Source organism: Pseudochaenichthys georgianus, chromosome 18 (assembly GCF_902827115.2).
Source record: "Pseudochaenichthys georgianus chromosome 18, fPseGeo1.2, whole genome shotgun sequence".
NCBI lineage: Eukaryota > Metazoa > Chordata > Actinopteri > Perciformes > Channichthyidae > Pseudochaenichthys > Pseudochaenichthys georgianus.
In genome coordinates, this window is record NC_047520.1 from 5,913,852 (window position 1) to 5,929,235 (window position 15,384).

General features: G+C 40.8%; 1 protein-coding gene and 1 non-coding gene across 2 annotated transcripts; one reads left to right on the forward strand and one right to left on the reverse strand.

Annotated features, from left to right (window-relative positions):
- Positions 1 to 10,098: 10,098 nt before the first annotated feature.
- On the reverse strand, positions 10,099 to 14,485 carry b4gat1 (beta-1,4-glucuronyltransferase 1). The gene is made up of 2 exons (XM_034105559.1): positions 13,071 to 14,485; positions 10,099 to 11,694 (listed from the first exon to the last, which is right to left on the reverse strand). Exons 1-2 carry the CDS (start codon positions 14,172 to 14,174, stop codon positions 11,503 to 11,505), a joined length of 1,296 nt encoding a protein of 431 aa, XP_033961450.1. The 5' UTR covers positions 14,175 to 14,485; the 3' UTR covers positions 10,099 to 11,502.
- A 233-nt stretch (positions 14,486 to 14,718) lies between these two features.
- trnas-gcu (transfer RNA serine (anticodon GCU)) lies at positions 14,719 to 14,800 on the forward strand. The gene has a single exon. It is a non-coding gene; the product is annotated as a tRNA-Ser (tRNA).
- Positions 14,801 to 15,384: the final 584 nt, after the last annotated feature.

Genomic DNA, 15,384 nt, shown 5'->3' on the forward strand with positions numbered 1-15,384 from the left:
CAAACTTATCTCGTGCCCTCATTGGTCGTGTGCGCGTTCGTGTGTGTTGGAGGAGGGGCTCTGTAAGGAAGTCTGAAGGAAGGGACAGATTTTTTTTCGGCATCGTAGTTTCAAATTCTAACGCACTCGAGCTGGTTTCTCCATTCTTACCTACCCTACCTTTAAGGGCTGCTGCTGCGCATTATACTGAATACAAAAACAAATGAGATAAGAGATAGTATGAATAAATAATTAGCCACCACCTCACTCAATGTGTCAACTATGTGTTCAACAGCCGACATAAACATATCTTGATTTTTGATTGATGGTACTGTAGTTTAAATCTTGGTAGTTTTTGATACATTTCTACCAGAATTGAACATTTTAATCAAAAACCTTTCTGATATCTGAGATGTGTAACTCATTATCTGCATTTTTAGTAGTTTCAGCTGCTCCTATGGGTCTATTAGACTCAATATTCAGTAAAGCTTTGATGGCAAACTATATGTAAGAAGCCTTTTGTGTCGACTGCTCGGATGAAAAAGGCTTGATTAGTAGTTTGTTGTCGGACAAAATGTTTTGACACATATTTAAATATTCCCTAAATTCAAATCAAACCTTTTTGTCATGCTTCGTCATACACCCTCCTCCGCTTCCCTCCATCATCATATGTAACAGGTGTTACTCGAGTTGTTTAGGAATCCTGGAGGATTTAAGGTGGAACTTATTCTTACCTAATACTATAATGCTCATTGATTCCTGCTTCGGTGTCTTACGTCCCCCTGATCCTCTGCTCGGTGCTGCCACGCCTCAGCGTCAGGAGGGACGGAGGATTTGTCTTTTGGAGGGAAATTGTTGAGGAAGGCAGGAACTCTGATTGTAAGATAAGGGTACATGAGGGTTTTGTTATCCCCGCTTCAAGCGAGGGGTGTGATTCCCCCTGAGTAGCTTGTTTGGTAAGGATTTGGGGCATACTGTGCTAAATCCTAAGAACTGTTACAGGATGTGTATTTTGTAAATTGTGTAACTTTTTTTTTTTATTCTGTTTTTTATTATATTATAACTTTTTATTTGTACTTGAATACTTTTGTATGCATGCTTCTTTGTAACAGTGTACATTTCCCCTCTGTGGGACTAATACAGGTATTCTGATGTCATTATGATGTTAACTACAGGATCACAAATAAAGACTGAGCCTCTTTGTGACCTTTCTGTTATGAGGAGTGGGCTAATGGAGAGAGACACGCACGCTTATGGTGGTGTATGTGATCTACTTGTCAACATGTGTCAACACTGAGCTGCAGCAGCTAATGAGATGAGGATCTTTCAATCAGGACCAACATGAAGACATACTCTGAGTCTGCACTATGGTGATCTTTAGTTTATTTGGTATTATTTGAAACAAATTAAAGTGAAGTATTTAACACTTCACACTTTGATAATTAATTTAAAGAGTTATAAGTTGTATTCTTTAACGGCAGTACCAGACAGTTTTTATTTTATTTTTTATTTAACCTTTATTTAACCAGATAAAAAGCATTGAGATAACATCTCATTTACAATGCTGACCTGGCCAAGAAGGCAGCAACGTTACACATTTTTACACAAAACACAGACATATAAAATACAGAGAACACAACTCCGTAAACAAAAGGAAAAGCAGTCACCACATTGTGCACATTAGGACAGTAAGAAAGGTACTACTTATTACGGCAAGAGCAGCTGGTGGTAAGGACCTCAGACAACTTCAATTTAAAACAGGCTATAGGGACAAGTGTCCTCAGTTTGAGGCGTGATTGAAGGTCATTCCAAGACCAAGGCCCATAATGAAAAAGACTCCTTTTCCCAGCCTCAGTCCGCACGGCAACCTGGAACCGTATCCAGGCACTGGGTCTGAGGTTGTAAGAGTCACAAACTGGAGCAAATCTGGCACATATGTACAGTGGAAGCTTTCCTAAAATGGCTTTATACATTAATAAAAACGAATGCTGCATCCTACGCATACTAAGTGAGGACCATCCAGTTAGGCTGTACAGTTTGCAATGATGAGTCCTATAGGGTGCATTTGATATATAACGCAGTGCAGCATGGTAGAGTGGGTCAAGTTTGGCCAAAACAGTGGGACAGGCAAATCTATAAATGGTATCACCGTAGTCCAGCTGGGACAGGAATAAGCCAGAGACCAACCTTTTACAGGATGAAGTTGAAAAACAACATTTAAGTATGTAAAGGAGCATTACTAACCTGACTCAGATGGTTTGTTTCACCAAACCATCTAGGAAAGCCCCATTGGAAGCCATTTGGAAAGGGCAGGCACTTTCAAAAATACTTGGCAGGTGATTGGATCAATCCGTCTATCACCTACTATCATGGGCCACTTCTGATTGGTTAACAATGACTGATACATGTGGAGCACAGCACTTCTGATTGGTTGACAATGACTGATACATGTGGAGCACAGTACTTCTGATTGGTGTGGAGTACTGACACACAAGAATACAAATTAAAAAAAGATCGCAGGCTTTGCGATTTGATAATTGCATCATTTCAAATCGCGATTTCGATTTTAAATCGATTAATCGTTCAGCCCTAATGTATAGAGCACAGTAGTTTTAATATTATCATTACTTGTCTTTCCAACTCTTTTTTATACATGCACCATACACACTCTGACACGATGACAGCAAGAAACTTCCCAAAACAGTAGTGAAAACAAAAAGTCACCCTCACTTTGGCTTATATTGATTGTGTCCTGTTGTGCGATGTTTTGATATGAGGGCTCAACAAAAATCTAATCTGTCATATAAATCCAACTCAATAAAGCAGATGTAATACAGGAGATTAATTAAATCAACTGGAGTGTGTATTCGCCCAGGCTGCTTGATATCACCACAGATTATTTATCCTAAATCATGCTGATTTTAATAGACTTTTCAAACAGAAATAAGGAAAATGTGTCGGTAATCGCATCTTTAGCGCAGCCTAATTATATTACTAAAGTTCTTTAGGGAGTAATGGTGGCATTGTTGTCAAACATTGTATCAAAGCTTTCATAATCCGTTATGACATCAATCGATCAATACTGGCAGAATGAATTCCCGTATATGATTGTTTGTGCGTGAGGGGTCGAGAACATATGTTTCACTGCCTCACTTTGTGGGGTATGGACATGTTCTGTATAACATGAAAACATGATGAGTGTTAACGATTACTCACTTGTCTGTATTTTCTTGTGTACACGTCTTTTGAGTGTTTTCCCGCTGTGTTCATGGGACAGCAGGAGCGGGAGGATAAGCGCCCGGTGAGAAGGATTACCTATATCTGTTAGGCCTCCTTTTGTTTCCCCCGGGCAGTGTCAGGTCTCATTACTTCTGTACTCCAGCCTGGCTTTAGCAGGATACATTTAAAACGCAGGCAGCCTGGTCGTCCAAGAACACCAGGTTTAGACGCAGAGTGATATGTGCGCGCTTTGCCTGAGAGGCTTTCTTCATTAAGCAGGCAGGTTAACTTCTTCCAAAGCTGCCATTGATGGCAATTAAGTTAAGGCTCATCGTCTGGTTACAATATCTCGCTTTCAAAGATGTCTTTGAGCTCACTTCACGTAATTAACATGTGACGACGAAGGGGAGGCTATACAGCAAGAAAGCAAGATGTACTAGAGGACATTTATTAATAGGACTGCAACTAACATTTATTTTATTATTGATTCATCTGCCATTTTTTTCCTAGAATGATTGATTAATCATGGTGAAGCAGCGTTCAGTTGTTATGCTCAAAATATCTGGAACAAACTACCAGAAACCTGCAGGTCCGCTGCAACTCTTGCTACTTTTAACTCCAGGCTGAAGACTTTTATTTTGGCGCTGCTTTTTTTTTTTTTTTCAAAATCTTTTTATTGGCTTTTTGACAGACATCACAATGGCAATACAGTAGGTACACATGTATAGAAGATGGTCTGTAGGGAAATTAAATAGTTACCTCACCCCTCCCTCCCACCCCCCACTCTCACCCCTATGGGCTATGACCACATTATAAACAAGACATAAATCAAAAAGTTACAAAACATAAAACACCAGCATAAAAAAGAAAAAAAGAAAAGAGGGATAGAAATGACATGAAATACAAAGACTTGGACTCAGGGGGGCGGTTGGGAAAATGGGGAAATTGCTTTTGAGCAAAATGCCTAATTTGGAAGAAGCGGAAAAGATGACTGTTTGGCAGGTGATATTTGGATGCAAAGTCAGAGAAAACCCCACCCTTGTAAAGATTACTGATTGTGACAAGCCCGTTGGCAGCCCACATTCGGAAGGTGGGGTCCGAGCAGGATGGAGAGAATGAGTGATTATTTAGAATCGGAGCTTGGATTGAGGCTCTGTGTAAGCCATGTTGCCTTCTGAATTGAAGCCAAATCTTATTAGTACTGGTAACAATTGGGTTGACTGAGATTTTGTGCGTCATTACGGGAAGTTGGGAGCAAATCACAGAGTGTAAGGAGCTAGAGGAGGAGGAGATCTCCATGTGAACCCATGGTGGGCTGGAGTTAGGAGTCTTGGGGCCAGTCCAGTAAAGGAGTCGGTTAATATTAGAGGCCCAGTAGTAGTGACGGAAGTTCGGGAGTGCCAAGCCGCCCTCCGACTTGGGGAGCTGAAGAATTGATTTTTTAAGACGGGCGGGTTTGTCATCCCAAATGAACGCATTTAGTTGACTATCAAGACTGGTGAAAAAAGATGTATTGATGCAAATTGGGATATGCTGGAAGAGATATAAGAACTTCGGCAGAATTACCATTTTAATAAGAAACGAATACGCCTTGTAGAATTCGACTGTGAAGCCGTCCGGACCAGGGGATTTCCCATTTTGCATAGATTTGATGGCTTCCTGTATCTCTAAAGTGGAAATGGGGTCCCCCATTCCGCCTGCGTTAACTACGTCAATTTGGGGGAAAGTTAAGGAGTCAAGAGGATTTGGGTTTATTGTGCCAATTATGGGGCATTCAGAAGTGTACAAATTATTATAAAATTCAAAGAAAGACTTGTTTATTTCAATCGGGTCAGAGACTAAATTGCCTTCGGGCGACTTTACTTGCGTTAACTGCCCGAGCCTGTTGAGCCAGGAGCCTCCCAGCCTTGTCCCCCTGTTCCAAAAAGCGCTGCTTAGTTTGCCTCAGTTGTCTCTCCGCTACGCTCGTCATTAAAAGGTCATGTTCTAAATGTAATAATATGCGTTTTTTATATAAGGTCGGTGAGGGGGAGGAGGAATACGTTTCATCAATTCGGAGAAGTTCTTCCAAAATTGCCGACAGTCGAACCCTTTCATCCTTTCTTAGTTTGGAAACATACGATATAACCTGCCCACGAACATAGGCTTTGAGAGCCTCCCACACTGTTCCACAACTTACATCAGCAGTGTCATTAATTTCGATATATAAACGAATCTGTGAATTAACAAAGTCCTTAAACTTGTCATCTGACAGCAGGTGGGAACTAAACCTCCACAACTTAGCGGGAGTAACACTAAGAGGGAAGTGGATGTCAATTGATACAGGGGCGTGATCTGAGGTGGCTATAGGATGGTATTGACACGCGCTGGCAAGGTGTAGCAAGCTGTCATCAAGCAGAAAAAAATCTATTCGCGAGAATGTGTGGTGGACGTGTGAGAAAAAAGAGAAAGCCTTACTTTGAGGGTTTTTAAATCTCCAAGGGTCTGAGATTCCTAATTGTGCTGCATCATTTGAGACTACATTAGCGGATTTTGAGAGAGTGCCAAGCTTAAGGGATGACCTGTCGAGGTGCACATCTTGAATCAAGTTAAAATCTCCACCCATGGTTATGCGGTGATTGTCTGCATTCGGGATTTTAGCAAAAAGGTTCATAAAGAATTGGTCATCATCCCAGTTGGGTGCGTAAACGGAAACCAAAATTACAGGCATGCCCTGCAAGACACCTGAAACTATGACGGAGCGGCCATTATTGTCGAGAATATTGAGAAATGTTGGTACGAACATCACACTCTTGTGAATAATAATGGCAGCACCTCTGGCTCTACTAGAAAATCTTGAGTGGAAGTAATGGCCCATCCACGCCCGCTTGATGCAAAGGGTGTCAGACGCTTTAAGGTGTGTTTCTGGTAAAAATATAATGTCCCCTTTAAGATGATGCAGTCGAGTCAAGACCTTACCCATTTTAATAGCTTTGTTCATTCCTCTGGTGTTCCAGGAGATCAGACGCACACTTCTGCCAGCAGTCGTCATACTGTTAGTCATATGGGGAGTCTAATGAAGGTGGTCTGAAACCGTTGTGCTTCCCGAGGACTGAGGGGAGAGGAGTGGTGGGGGGGAAGAAGAAGACCGGGGGAAGGGGGAAAAAATGGTAAAAAAAAAACAAGCGAAGGCAAAAATAGACAAACCATAAACAAAACACAACCCATACACCCAAATGTGACCATACCTGGAGCATCCCAAATACAAACCTTGTCTGAGCGCTATAGCTCAAAGCTCAACGGCTAAACTTATCTTCCGGGGTCCCGTTCCCTATACTAAAAGCGGGAAGCCCATTGTAACACGGAAGAGTATTAAAGTAAACAAAAACAAAAACTCAAGTGTATATATATGCATAGAATAGTAATTATAACAGCATCCATAGATGGTAAACAGCCAGCCAATATAAGCATAGCAGAGGGCAATAAGGCTTACGGGCTTCAGAAAAGTTACAACACAAAAGTTTGCGGGAGCAGAACTACGCACGTCTCTACTCCGTCATGCCTAACTGGAAGTCTCCATTTTGGCGCTTCTTTTAATTGAGCTATTCATATCTTACATTGCACTGTAACTTTTAATCATGTATTTTTTCTTTTAATGTTTATTTTACTTTGCTTTTTAATGCCATTTTCTTAATGTCTTTCATTTTTGTAGAGCACTTTGAATGACCTTGTGTTGAAAGGTGCTGGTTAGGGTTAGGGTTAGGGTTTGGTTAGGCAACCAACTTGGTCAGTTGTAAAATATTAGAAGTAGTGAAGTATGTCCATCCAAGTTGCAGTTAAATTCCAAGGCCATTACTTAATTATCAATGTAGCTGCCACTTATATTTCTGTCGATCAACTAATTCATTAGTCGATTAATTGTGGCAGCTTTTTTAGACAGAAGCATCGCCACAACAATAGAGCTAGAAAAAAATCTGATATGAATTCGATTTCTTTTGTAATTTTCCATCTTAAAATGCCGAACATGAAAAGGTTCCAGCATCTCAAATGTGAGGTTTTGCTGCTTGTCTCTATTTAATATCATTATAAATTCAAAAGCAGATAATCAGAGAAAGATATTTAGGAATGTCACACAAGGCTCACATTGCAGTTCTAACTACTTTATAGTGATTGTATTTATAGGAAAAGCACAGACAAGATGAAGGCTTTAGTACATTTGTAATATGCCTGGTTTGGGACACTAGGGTGGAGAATAAGATAACTCCTGGAATGTACAAAATAATAATGGGAATGTTTCAATACATTATAGTTTGATAAGTTGATCATAACCATGCCAACCTGTCCTGACAAGTCAAAAAGTGTCTTAAACAAACCTCACATTTGTTTCAACCTGCCAGGAGACAGCAGTTACGTGTTGAATTCAGCGCACTATTGTCTAAATCTACCCAAACACCCAATTATGTAAGTGTCATCTATTTGTAAGTCAGTCGTACTCTTATATACTACATCCTAAATCCCCTTTGAGACACTCCAGTTAACAAACATTCATTCAGTAGTTGTTAAGATCTCTTCAACCATTCCTCTAAAAACATTTGGCCTAATCACTTGCAAATCCTTCCAGTCAAGTGGCTCATTAAGAAACCAGTTAAGCTGAATGGCATAAACATCCTCCATAGACCTTTTCTATTCAAGCTGCTGTTAAACATGCTACAGTGGACACACAGCCCACTCGTTCGGAACCCAGTTCATTTTGCGAATTCCTTTCATCCGCATGGGTCATTGACTCCTTCTTCCTCACCCGTGCGCTGACCCAGAAGGGCCTGTATGTCTACAACGCCTGCATGTTGACCCCTTGCTCTCGTTGCCCTCACCCTCCCTCTCGAGGAACCTCCTTCCCCCCGTGCCGCCCGCTCATCTCGCCCTCCAGCTGGTTCCCTGCACTGTCCAGAAGCCGCGGAGCTCTCCCAGCTAATCTAGATTGCGGGAGGCCTCCCTCCTGCCAGCCAACACAAGAGAGGACAGCCCTAATTGCTTATGTCGTAAAGCTCTCTGACCCAGATAAGCCTGCACTCCCCAAAGCCGTCGATATAACCCCACTTTACCTCACCAAACCTGCCTCTCCTGATCCACACAAGCCGCCCCCCCTTACATTTCTGCACCTTCTGCCACATTATTAACACCAAGGACAGGGGGATGACGATGGGGAGATGGACATGAACATCGTGGGTTGGCCAAACATGAGTAGTCATTTAAAAATAGTTTTTTTAAAGATTTGCATGAAAACAACTTATTTTTGAATAAATCTGGTAGAGCTGGGCAATATGAACAACTATTATATACAACAACTTTTTTTACCACAGCATAACGATATCTAAGAGCATTCAGAACATATTTACACAATGAGAATTATGATAAACAATCAGTAATGTGAATTTAAGGACTAAGCAGGTAAAATAAATAAAAGGGCAAGTCTGAAAGAGTCTGCTACATGACTTTTAGTAATGCTGCCTTTAAAGCCAGGAAAAGACAACACTTTGGATATTAGGATCCCCAAAATCTAAGAGCATATCTAGTGTCATATCCTGATATTATTGATATTCATCGGTTCTCAAACCAAATATAGGATTATTTAAATGCAGTAATTATCTGCCCGGAAAATGTATAAAATATTAGTCGGTACGTTGGAGTAAGAGTCCAAAGAGAAAGGCGTGATTACTTGAACCAAAAATAATAAGTACCATATAGAAAGAAATGAAACAACCTTTTGTATTGCTGCCTTTAAAACCAGGATCTCCAAAATATAAATGTCTAGTATCATATCCTGATTGATATAGATATATTGCCCAGGCTGTCAAACCAAATGTAGGGTGAATATTCTTCCCCATAAATATATAAAATACAAATCACTACATTGGAGTAGAGAGCACATGTCGGAAGAGAAAGGCGTGATTACGTATTGACCCAAAAGTGAAAAGTATCAGATATTTAGAAACGACGCAAAGGTGTATGTTGTTTATGTGTGTGCTCAATATAAGCCCATCTAAAGCATGGAGTTGCATGTGAATGGAGGCCGCATGCCTGGCTCATGATTTAGCCCGGTAATGCAGGATTAGCCACAAAACACCACAGAGCCTCGGACGGTTGTCAAGCGCCGAATGTCACACATGCTCTACTTTACCAACAGATGGCTTTACCGCTGATCGACACTTCGGGCGACTTTTAAGCTCCGCAACCACAGATATTTAGATATTATTTATCTTCTATGCTCACTTTCTAATAAGGAGATATAAATGCGATATAATGAAAAACTTCCAGAAATATTACTCTAGCAGTTTTGCCCTTTGGGTCGCATTGCAGAATATCAACTTCTTACTGAGAAGTCCTTAAAGTCCACTTTAAAACAGATCCTAATTACTAAATAGGAGCTTTTAATTGGATGCAACCCTGACTCGCCCTGTAATCACCCATCACACGTGCAGGGATGCGTTTAAACCCCCATCTTAAGCCATGTTACACCACAGGTTAAAGTCAACTGTGCCAAGTACTAGCTGAACGATACACCTACTGATATATTGTAGTTTTTATCGCTGTGACAAAACTACAAAACCCTACACAATTTCAGACAGTTGAAATGAGTGACATCTGCTATATTGTGTTTGTAAGTTGCATATTTCTTGACATAATACTTTATTTCTCGGCCTGTCCCCTCTTATGCTACTACAACGGTTATTTAAGTGATACTTCCTGAAACACTGTTGACATGACTTGTCACTCCAAATCCCTCCGGTGAAGTGAATTGATTGGATTTGCGCATTTCCAAGTGCTCAAAGAGCTTTCCGCTCACTAAGGAGGTTGTTCATAAATTGTAGACTGCATCTTGTATAATATTTAAAAGCAAAATCAGTGACAGTTACAAACAAATCAGGCATTATATTTTGTTTTATCACCAAAAAAAACGCAGTATCCACATCACATCATCACAAATAATGTTCAAAATTCTACATGAATTTCTAAAACAAAATGTTCCATGCCCAACATCATTTTTCACACCAAACACAAACTTGTGCTACAGTTTTCCTGCTGGGGTTTATTTTAAGTCCAGTTGAAGGAAAACATTTTACAATAAATATATCATAAACACTGCAAGTGTGGAAGGAAAACATATTTAAATCTCTGTTAAAATCAACAATAACAACGTAACACTTAAAAGTAATCAAGCGGCAATGTATACGCATACTTTCCAGGTATTTTGTTTGTATGAAAATAGTGGTGGTCAAAGTACTGTGCCAGTATGTTTCAGAATAATACGACAGATTAAGATCAATAACTTAACATATTGTAGACTGCTTTTGTTTGAGGTTTACATTTTGATTGTGCAGTATTTGTACCCATGCTACATTTCTACCTGAGTCCACTGGCCCCATCATATACTTCAAGAGAAAGAAACCCAACTCTAGATAATCTAAGCGACTACCAGCGTCAAATCCTCTGTGTTATAATAGTCGTTTTCCACAGTGTTGGCAAAATCAAAGTCATACAATGTTCTGTGTAAAGTTTCCCAGTGTTTGTTTCCCCGGACAGTTTGTGGCAAGAAAAAGCACTGACATGATATGAGAACGTCGAAATGTGCAGATAGTTGAAACACGGAGTAAATGTACATCCTCTGGTATTGCGTAATCCCTGCTGCTCACTATACAGTATGCTGCATTTAACACCAGTGTCTGTTGCCCTCTGGTGGTCTGACCACATCGATTGGCACAACATTTGAAGGAAACAAACTATTTAAACTTGATATAAAGTGATGCATTTGTTAAAAAACTGGGTTTGTAGTTTACCTCATAATCAGATTGTGATGCCATTTTGTTTCAATTCATTATTAGTACTCAATAGCCGAAGATATCTTAGAAAAAATATATTCTTGACCCTTTTCCCGTATTTAAAGTCCAATGGATTTTTTTTTCTGCTATAGTATATCTGCGTTATGTTACAGTACATAACCTGAGGTTAGGACTTTTGTTTCTTAGGATATCTCTAAGTATATGTAGAGATTTTCTTTGTATCTGGACAAGCTCAAACATTTTGTAAAATAGAAAGCGTACCTCTAATTATTATACATTTTGGATTTTGATTCCAAAAAGTTGCTTGCCAGTTTTTCAGTCTTGATTGATCACTTCTTTCTTTCTGTCCCAACCAGCAGAAATGTTTTACTTGATATAAATCCAAGAGTTGCCGTCAGAATTTAAAAGAAAAACGGGTTCGTTTTAGAAGAACAACGTACGACGTCCATTATTTCAGCAGGAGACAGATTTCATTAGAGAAGGAGGATCAGCAGCGTCGGTTGGAGGATGGGTATTTTGTTTTCAGGCCCTCTTTGAAGCTGCGAAACAGAACCCGGTTGCGTTTGTTCTCCTCGTCCTTCTTGGCGTGAAACTCCCCCTGGATCTTGAATCCCCGGTGCACCAAGAAAGCTGAGCTCAGCACCGAGAACTTGTATCCAGCGACGTGGAGCTCGCAGGCCTGAGGGGGGAGACAGAAAGACAGGGTGAGCAGCAGACAGACATGGAGGTGTGAAGATGTGAAAGGAAAAAGAGAGGAGACAAGAGGACAGGGAAGGTGAGAAGAAAGGTAACGGCAAGGACAGACAAGGAAACAAGAAAGAAGAGCTGAAATATGGAAATACACTGAACAAAAACTTTTGTTTTTGCTCCCATTTTTCATGAGATGAACTCAAAGATCTAAAGCATTTTCTATATACACAAAATAACCATTTCTCTCAAATATTGTTCACAAATCTGAACAAATCTGTGATAGTGAGCACTTCTCCTTTGCCGAGATAATCCATCCCACCTCACAGGTGTAACATATCAAGATGCTGATTAGACAGCATGATTATTGCACAGGTGTGCCTTAGGCTGGCCACAATAAAAGGCCACTCTGAAACGTGCAGTTTTGCTTTATTGGGGGGGTCTGAAAACCAGTCAGTATCTGGTGTGAGGGGTAGGGTTAGGGTAATGTTGTGAATCGAGTGGCCTGTGTTCGTCGTCCATAACATACGCCTGCCCATACCATAACCCCACCACCACCATGGGCCACTCGATTCACAACATTACCCTAACCCTAACCCTACCCCTCACACCAGATACTGACTGGTTTTCGGACCCCCAATAAAGCAAAACTGCACGTTTCAGAGTGGCCTTTTATTGTGGCCATCTTTGAGTTCATCTCATGAAAAATGGGAGCAAAAACAAAAGTGTTGCGTTTATATTTGTGTTCAGTGTATGATGCAAAGAAGCAAGGTCAAAGGGAACCATGAATAGTATGGTTTTCTCAGAGTTCAGAAAACTCCTTTCAGAACAGGATACCATAAGTCTACATGTTCTACAATGTTGGACAGTTGGTTAGACAAAAAAATTGATAAGTAAATAATGCATCAACTCGCCTCATCAGTCAAACGTTTTTTGCTAATACTGTAAATCTTGCAATGGATTGCATCAGCACTGCGAGAATAAAAAGGGACTCAATTATACGTCATAGAAAGGGATTAAATGAACTAGGCTAATAAAATCATAAAGGTTTCTTATTGTCAACTTACCTTATTGTTTGAAAGTATAATAGCACTTTCGAATGCTTTTTTGGTTGTAAAAGAGACAATAAGACGCGGTTGATTTTGTGATTAAATATATGCTGCAGTCTAATCAGTGCAAGAGAAGGAAGTTGTGACAGAAACGTCACTTTTTTGCACGTTTTCATGTCAACTTGTTGTGCATTACACTATATACAAACAGGACAAAAACAGTCCAATTGCATAACTTTGTTTCAACTGAATTTCACAGTTCATCAGCTAGAATGTGGACTTTGACGATATAAGTGTAAAATGTTGAAATTGTACAAACCTGGCTGATACGATTGAATCCATATTGCTTGAAGTTCTCATCATAGAGGGGCACAGTGTGGGGCCCGATGTAGAAAGGCTCCCAGGGATCAACCCAGGTGAGCGTGTAGCCAACTTCCAGGGGTTCGGATCCTCTAACGTGGCTGTTGACCCACCGCGAGTAGTTGGTGGGGGCCTGACAGCGAGAACACAGCTCTTCATAAAAGGGCCGGACCTCACCGACCTGGTAGAGCTGAACCAACTCTGCCTTGTTTCCGGGCATCTTCCTTGCGTGGCGGATCTCAAAGGCAGGCAACACAAAAACCTCATCACTCGCTATCTCACGCCCCAAGATCATGGCCTCAAACTGCTGGTGGAGGTCAGCGCTCGGCATCATGTCGATGTCAATGACGAGGATGTAGGAGGACTCTGTGCCACCTCGGGCTACGTTACGCAGGAGGTTGTTGGGGTAGGAGACGTTTCCACTGATGACATAGTTCTTGTATTTATCCCTGTGCGTCTCCAGTCTGGAAAACACAGAGGCACAGTCTTCGAGCCCTGCAAAATGCTCACGGTCCTGCTCAGGGAAACTGGCCATCTCTCCTGAGAGGCACACCAAGTGGAAGTCCACCAGAGACTGAATCTGGGGGCAAAAGAAGCTGAGAGCATAAACCAGAGCTGTGGCAAACTTGACATCTTGCCCGTGTGCGAATATGGCCACGGAGAGAGGGTTGTGCCACCTTTCCACAAGAGATTCCAGGTGATGCAGGTTGTTGATGGTTGTGTGTGTGGCTAATGCCAGGACATGGGAGCTGGGGATGGACCCTGGTTTATGATTTGTGGTGAAATCACTTTTTATCAAGTTCTTGTACACCCGGTACTGACCACTGTTGTCAAAGATCCCTCCAGTAGACAGGGAGAACCTCAGACGCTCCTTCCGTGAGTTTTTCTCGGGGTGCCCATTCTTCTTGCCCCCAGAGCCTCCAAAAAGCTCAGAGTATCGGTACCGCTGCTGATTACCGTGAAACTTGGATAAGAAGGACAGGTAAATGAGCTGCAGGAGCGCCACTATCAGCAGAGCACTCAGCACCACTTTGAAAACCGAGAATTTCTTGGACAGATGCATTCCAGAGAAACTGCAAACTGGACAACTAGTGTGCTCAAAGCAGCTCCAAACACCGGAGCAAGCAGCTGTTTCCTTGAGCTATTTCTGTCCTAGCATTACCCACATTGCTATCACAATGCTAACAGTGCAACCTATCAGGGTGGAAATACAACAAATACTTGCACATTCTGCTGGTTACTGGCATAGCTGCTCCAGATATTCATGCAGCTCTCGATAGCACGAAAACAAAACGACGGATCTAATCCTGTCTGCGTGATCTTCGTGCAAAAATAATTGTTGCAACCATTCTGCTTTGATGCGACAGCGGCGCATGTAGATACGTAATAACCTTAATGTCGGGAGTAGAGGCGCAACATAATGTGATCTTTTAGCATAGTATAGCATATGGCTCGTTAGCTAGCTGTTTAATGTTGGATGAAAGAGGTAATGCCACTATGTCGTTAGTCTTTGTGAAAGCGAACTGTAACAAAAATGAATAAAGAATGTGTTTTCCATGATTTGTATCGTGTATAAAATTCTCTGCGCATATATTCGTAGATCCACAGACGAGGTGGCCGAGTGGTTAAGGCGATGGACTGCTAATCCATTGTGCTCTGCACGCGTGGGTTCGAATCCCATCCTCGTCGATATCTATTTTCATTTTTTACTGTTTATGTCATTTGCTCATATAGTCATTATGTTATAATCACATGTGAGAGCACGGTTCTCTCTTTTTATATGTATTTACTCTTGCACTAATATCCTATTATTTTCATACATAGTATTTTTTATTTTATATATTTATTTGACAGGGACAGTGCACATTGATTGACATTTCTGTAAATGCGCTGGAGTTAGCCAACAGGCTACTTTTCGTCTGTAGTCCCTGGACAGATGTTGAAAGTCATCCTAAAAACAAAAATTCACTTCAAGTATCATTATTTATCATATCTTCTATTAAAGTTTACACTGTTAACATTGTTATTTTAGCGCCACTCACTTTACAATTGTCTCCTAACGTTCTATTCTCATTCAGTTTATGTATGTCATGTCTTTCTTTTTATTCTTTAAATTGTTTAACTTGATTGTGTTACTTACTGGTAAGCTTCTATACTTTTTTAAATGTATTTATTTCCTTGTACTGCATCAACAATTCAAATTCCCTGCTGGTTATCAATAAACGTCTATCTTAGCATAGATATATATGTTGAATAATATATTACATTTCTAT

Coding starts and splice junctions, on each gene's coding strand:
- b4gat1 (XM_034105559.1), bottom strand. CDS start 14,174: ATGCATCTGTCCAAGAAATTCTCGGTTTTCAAAGTGGTGCTGAGTGCT. Junction 11,695..13,070: donor GATTCAATCGTATCAGCCAG/GTTTGTACAATT, acceptor CTCCCCCCTCAG/GCCTGCGAGCTCCACGTCGC.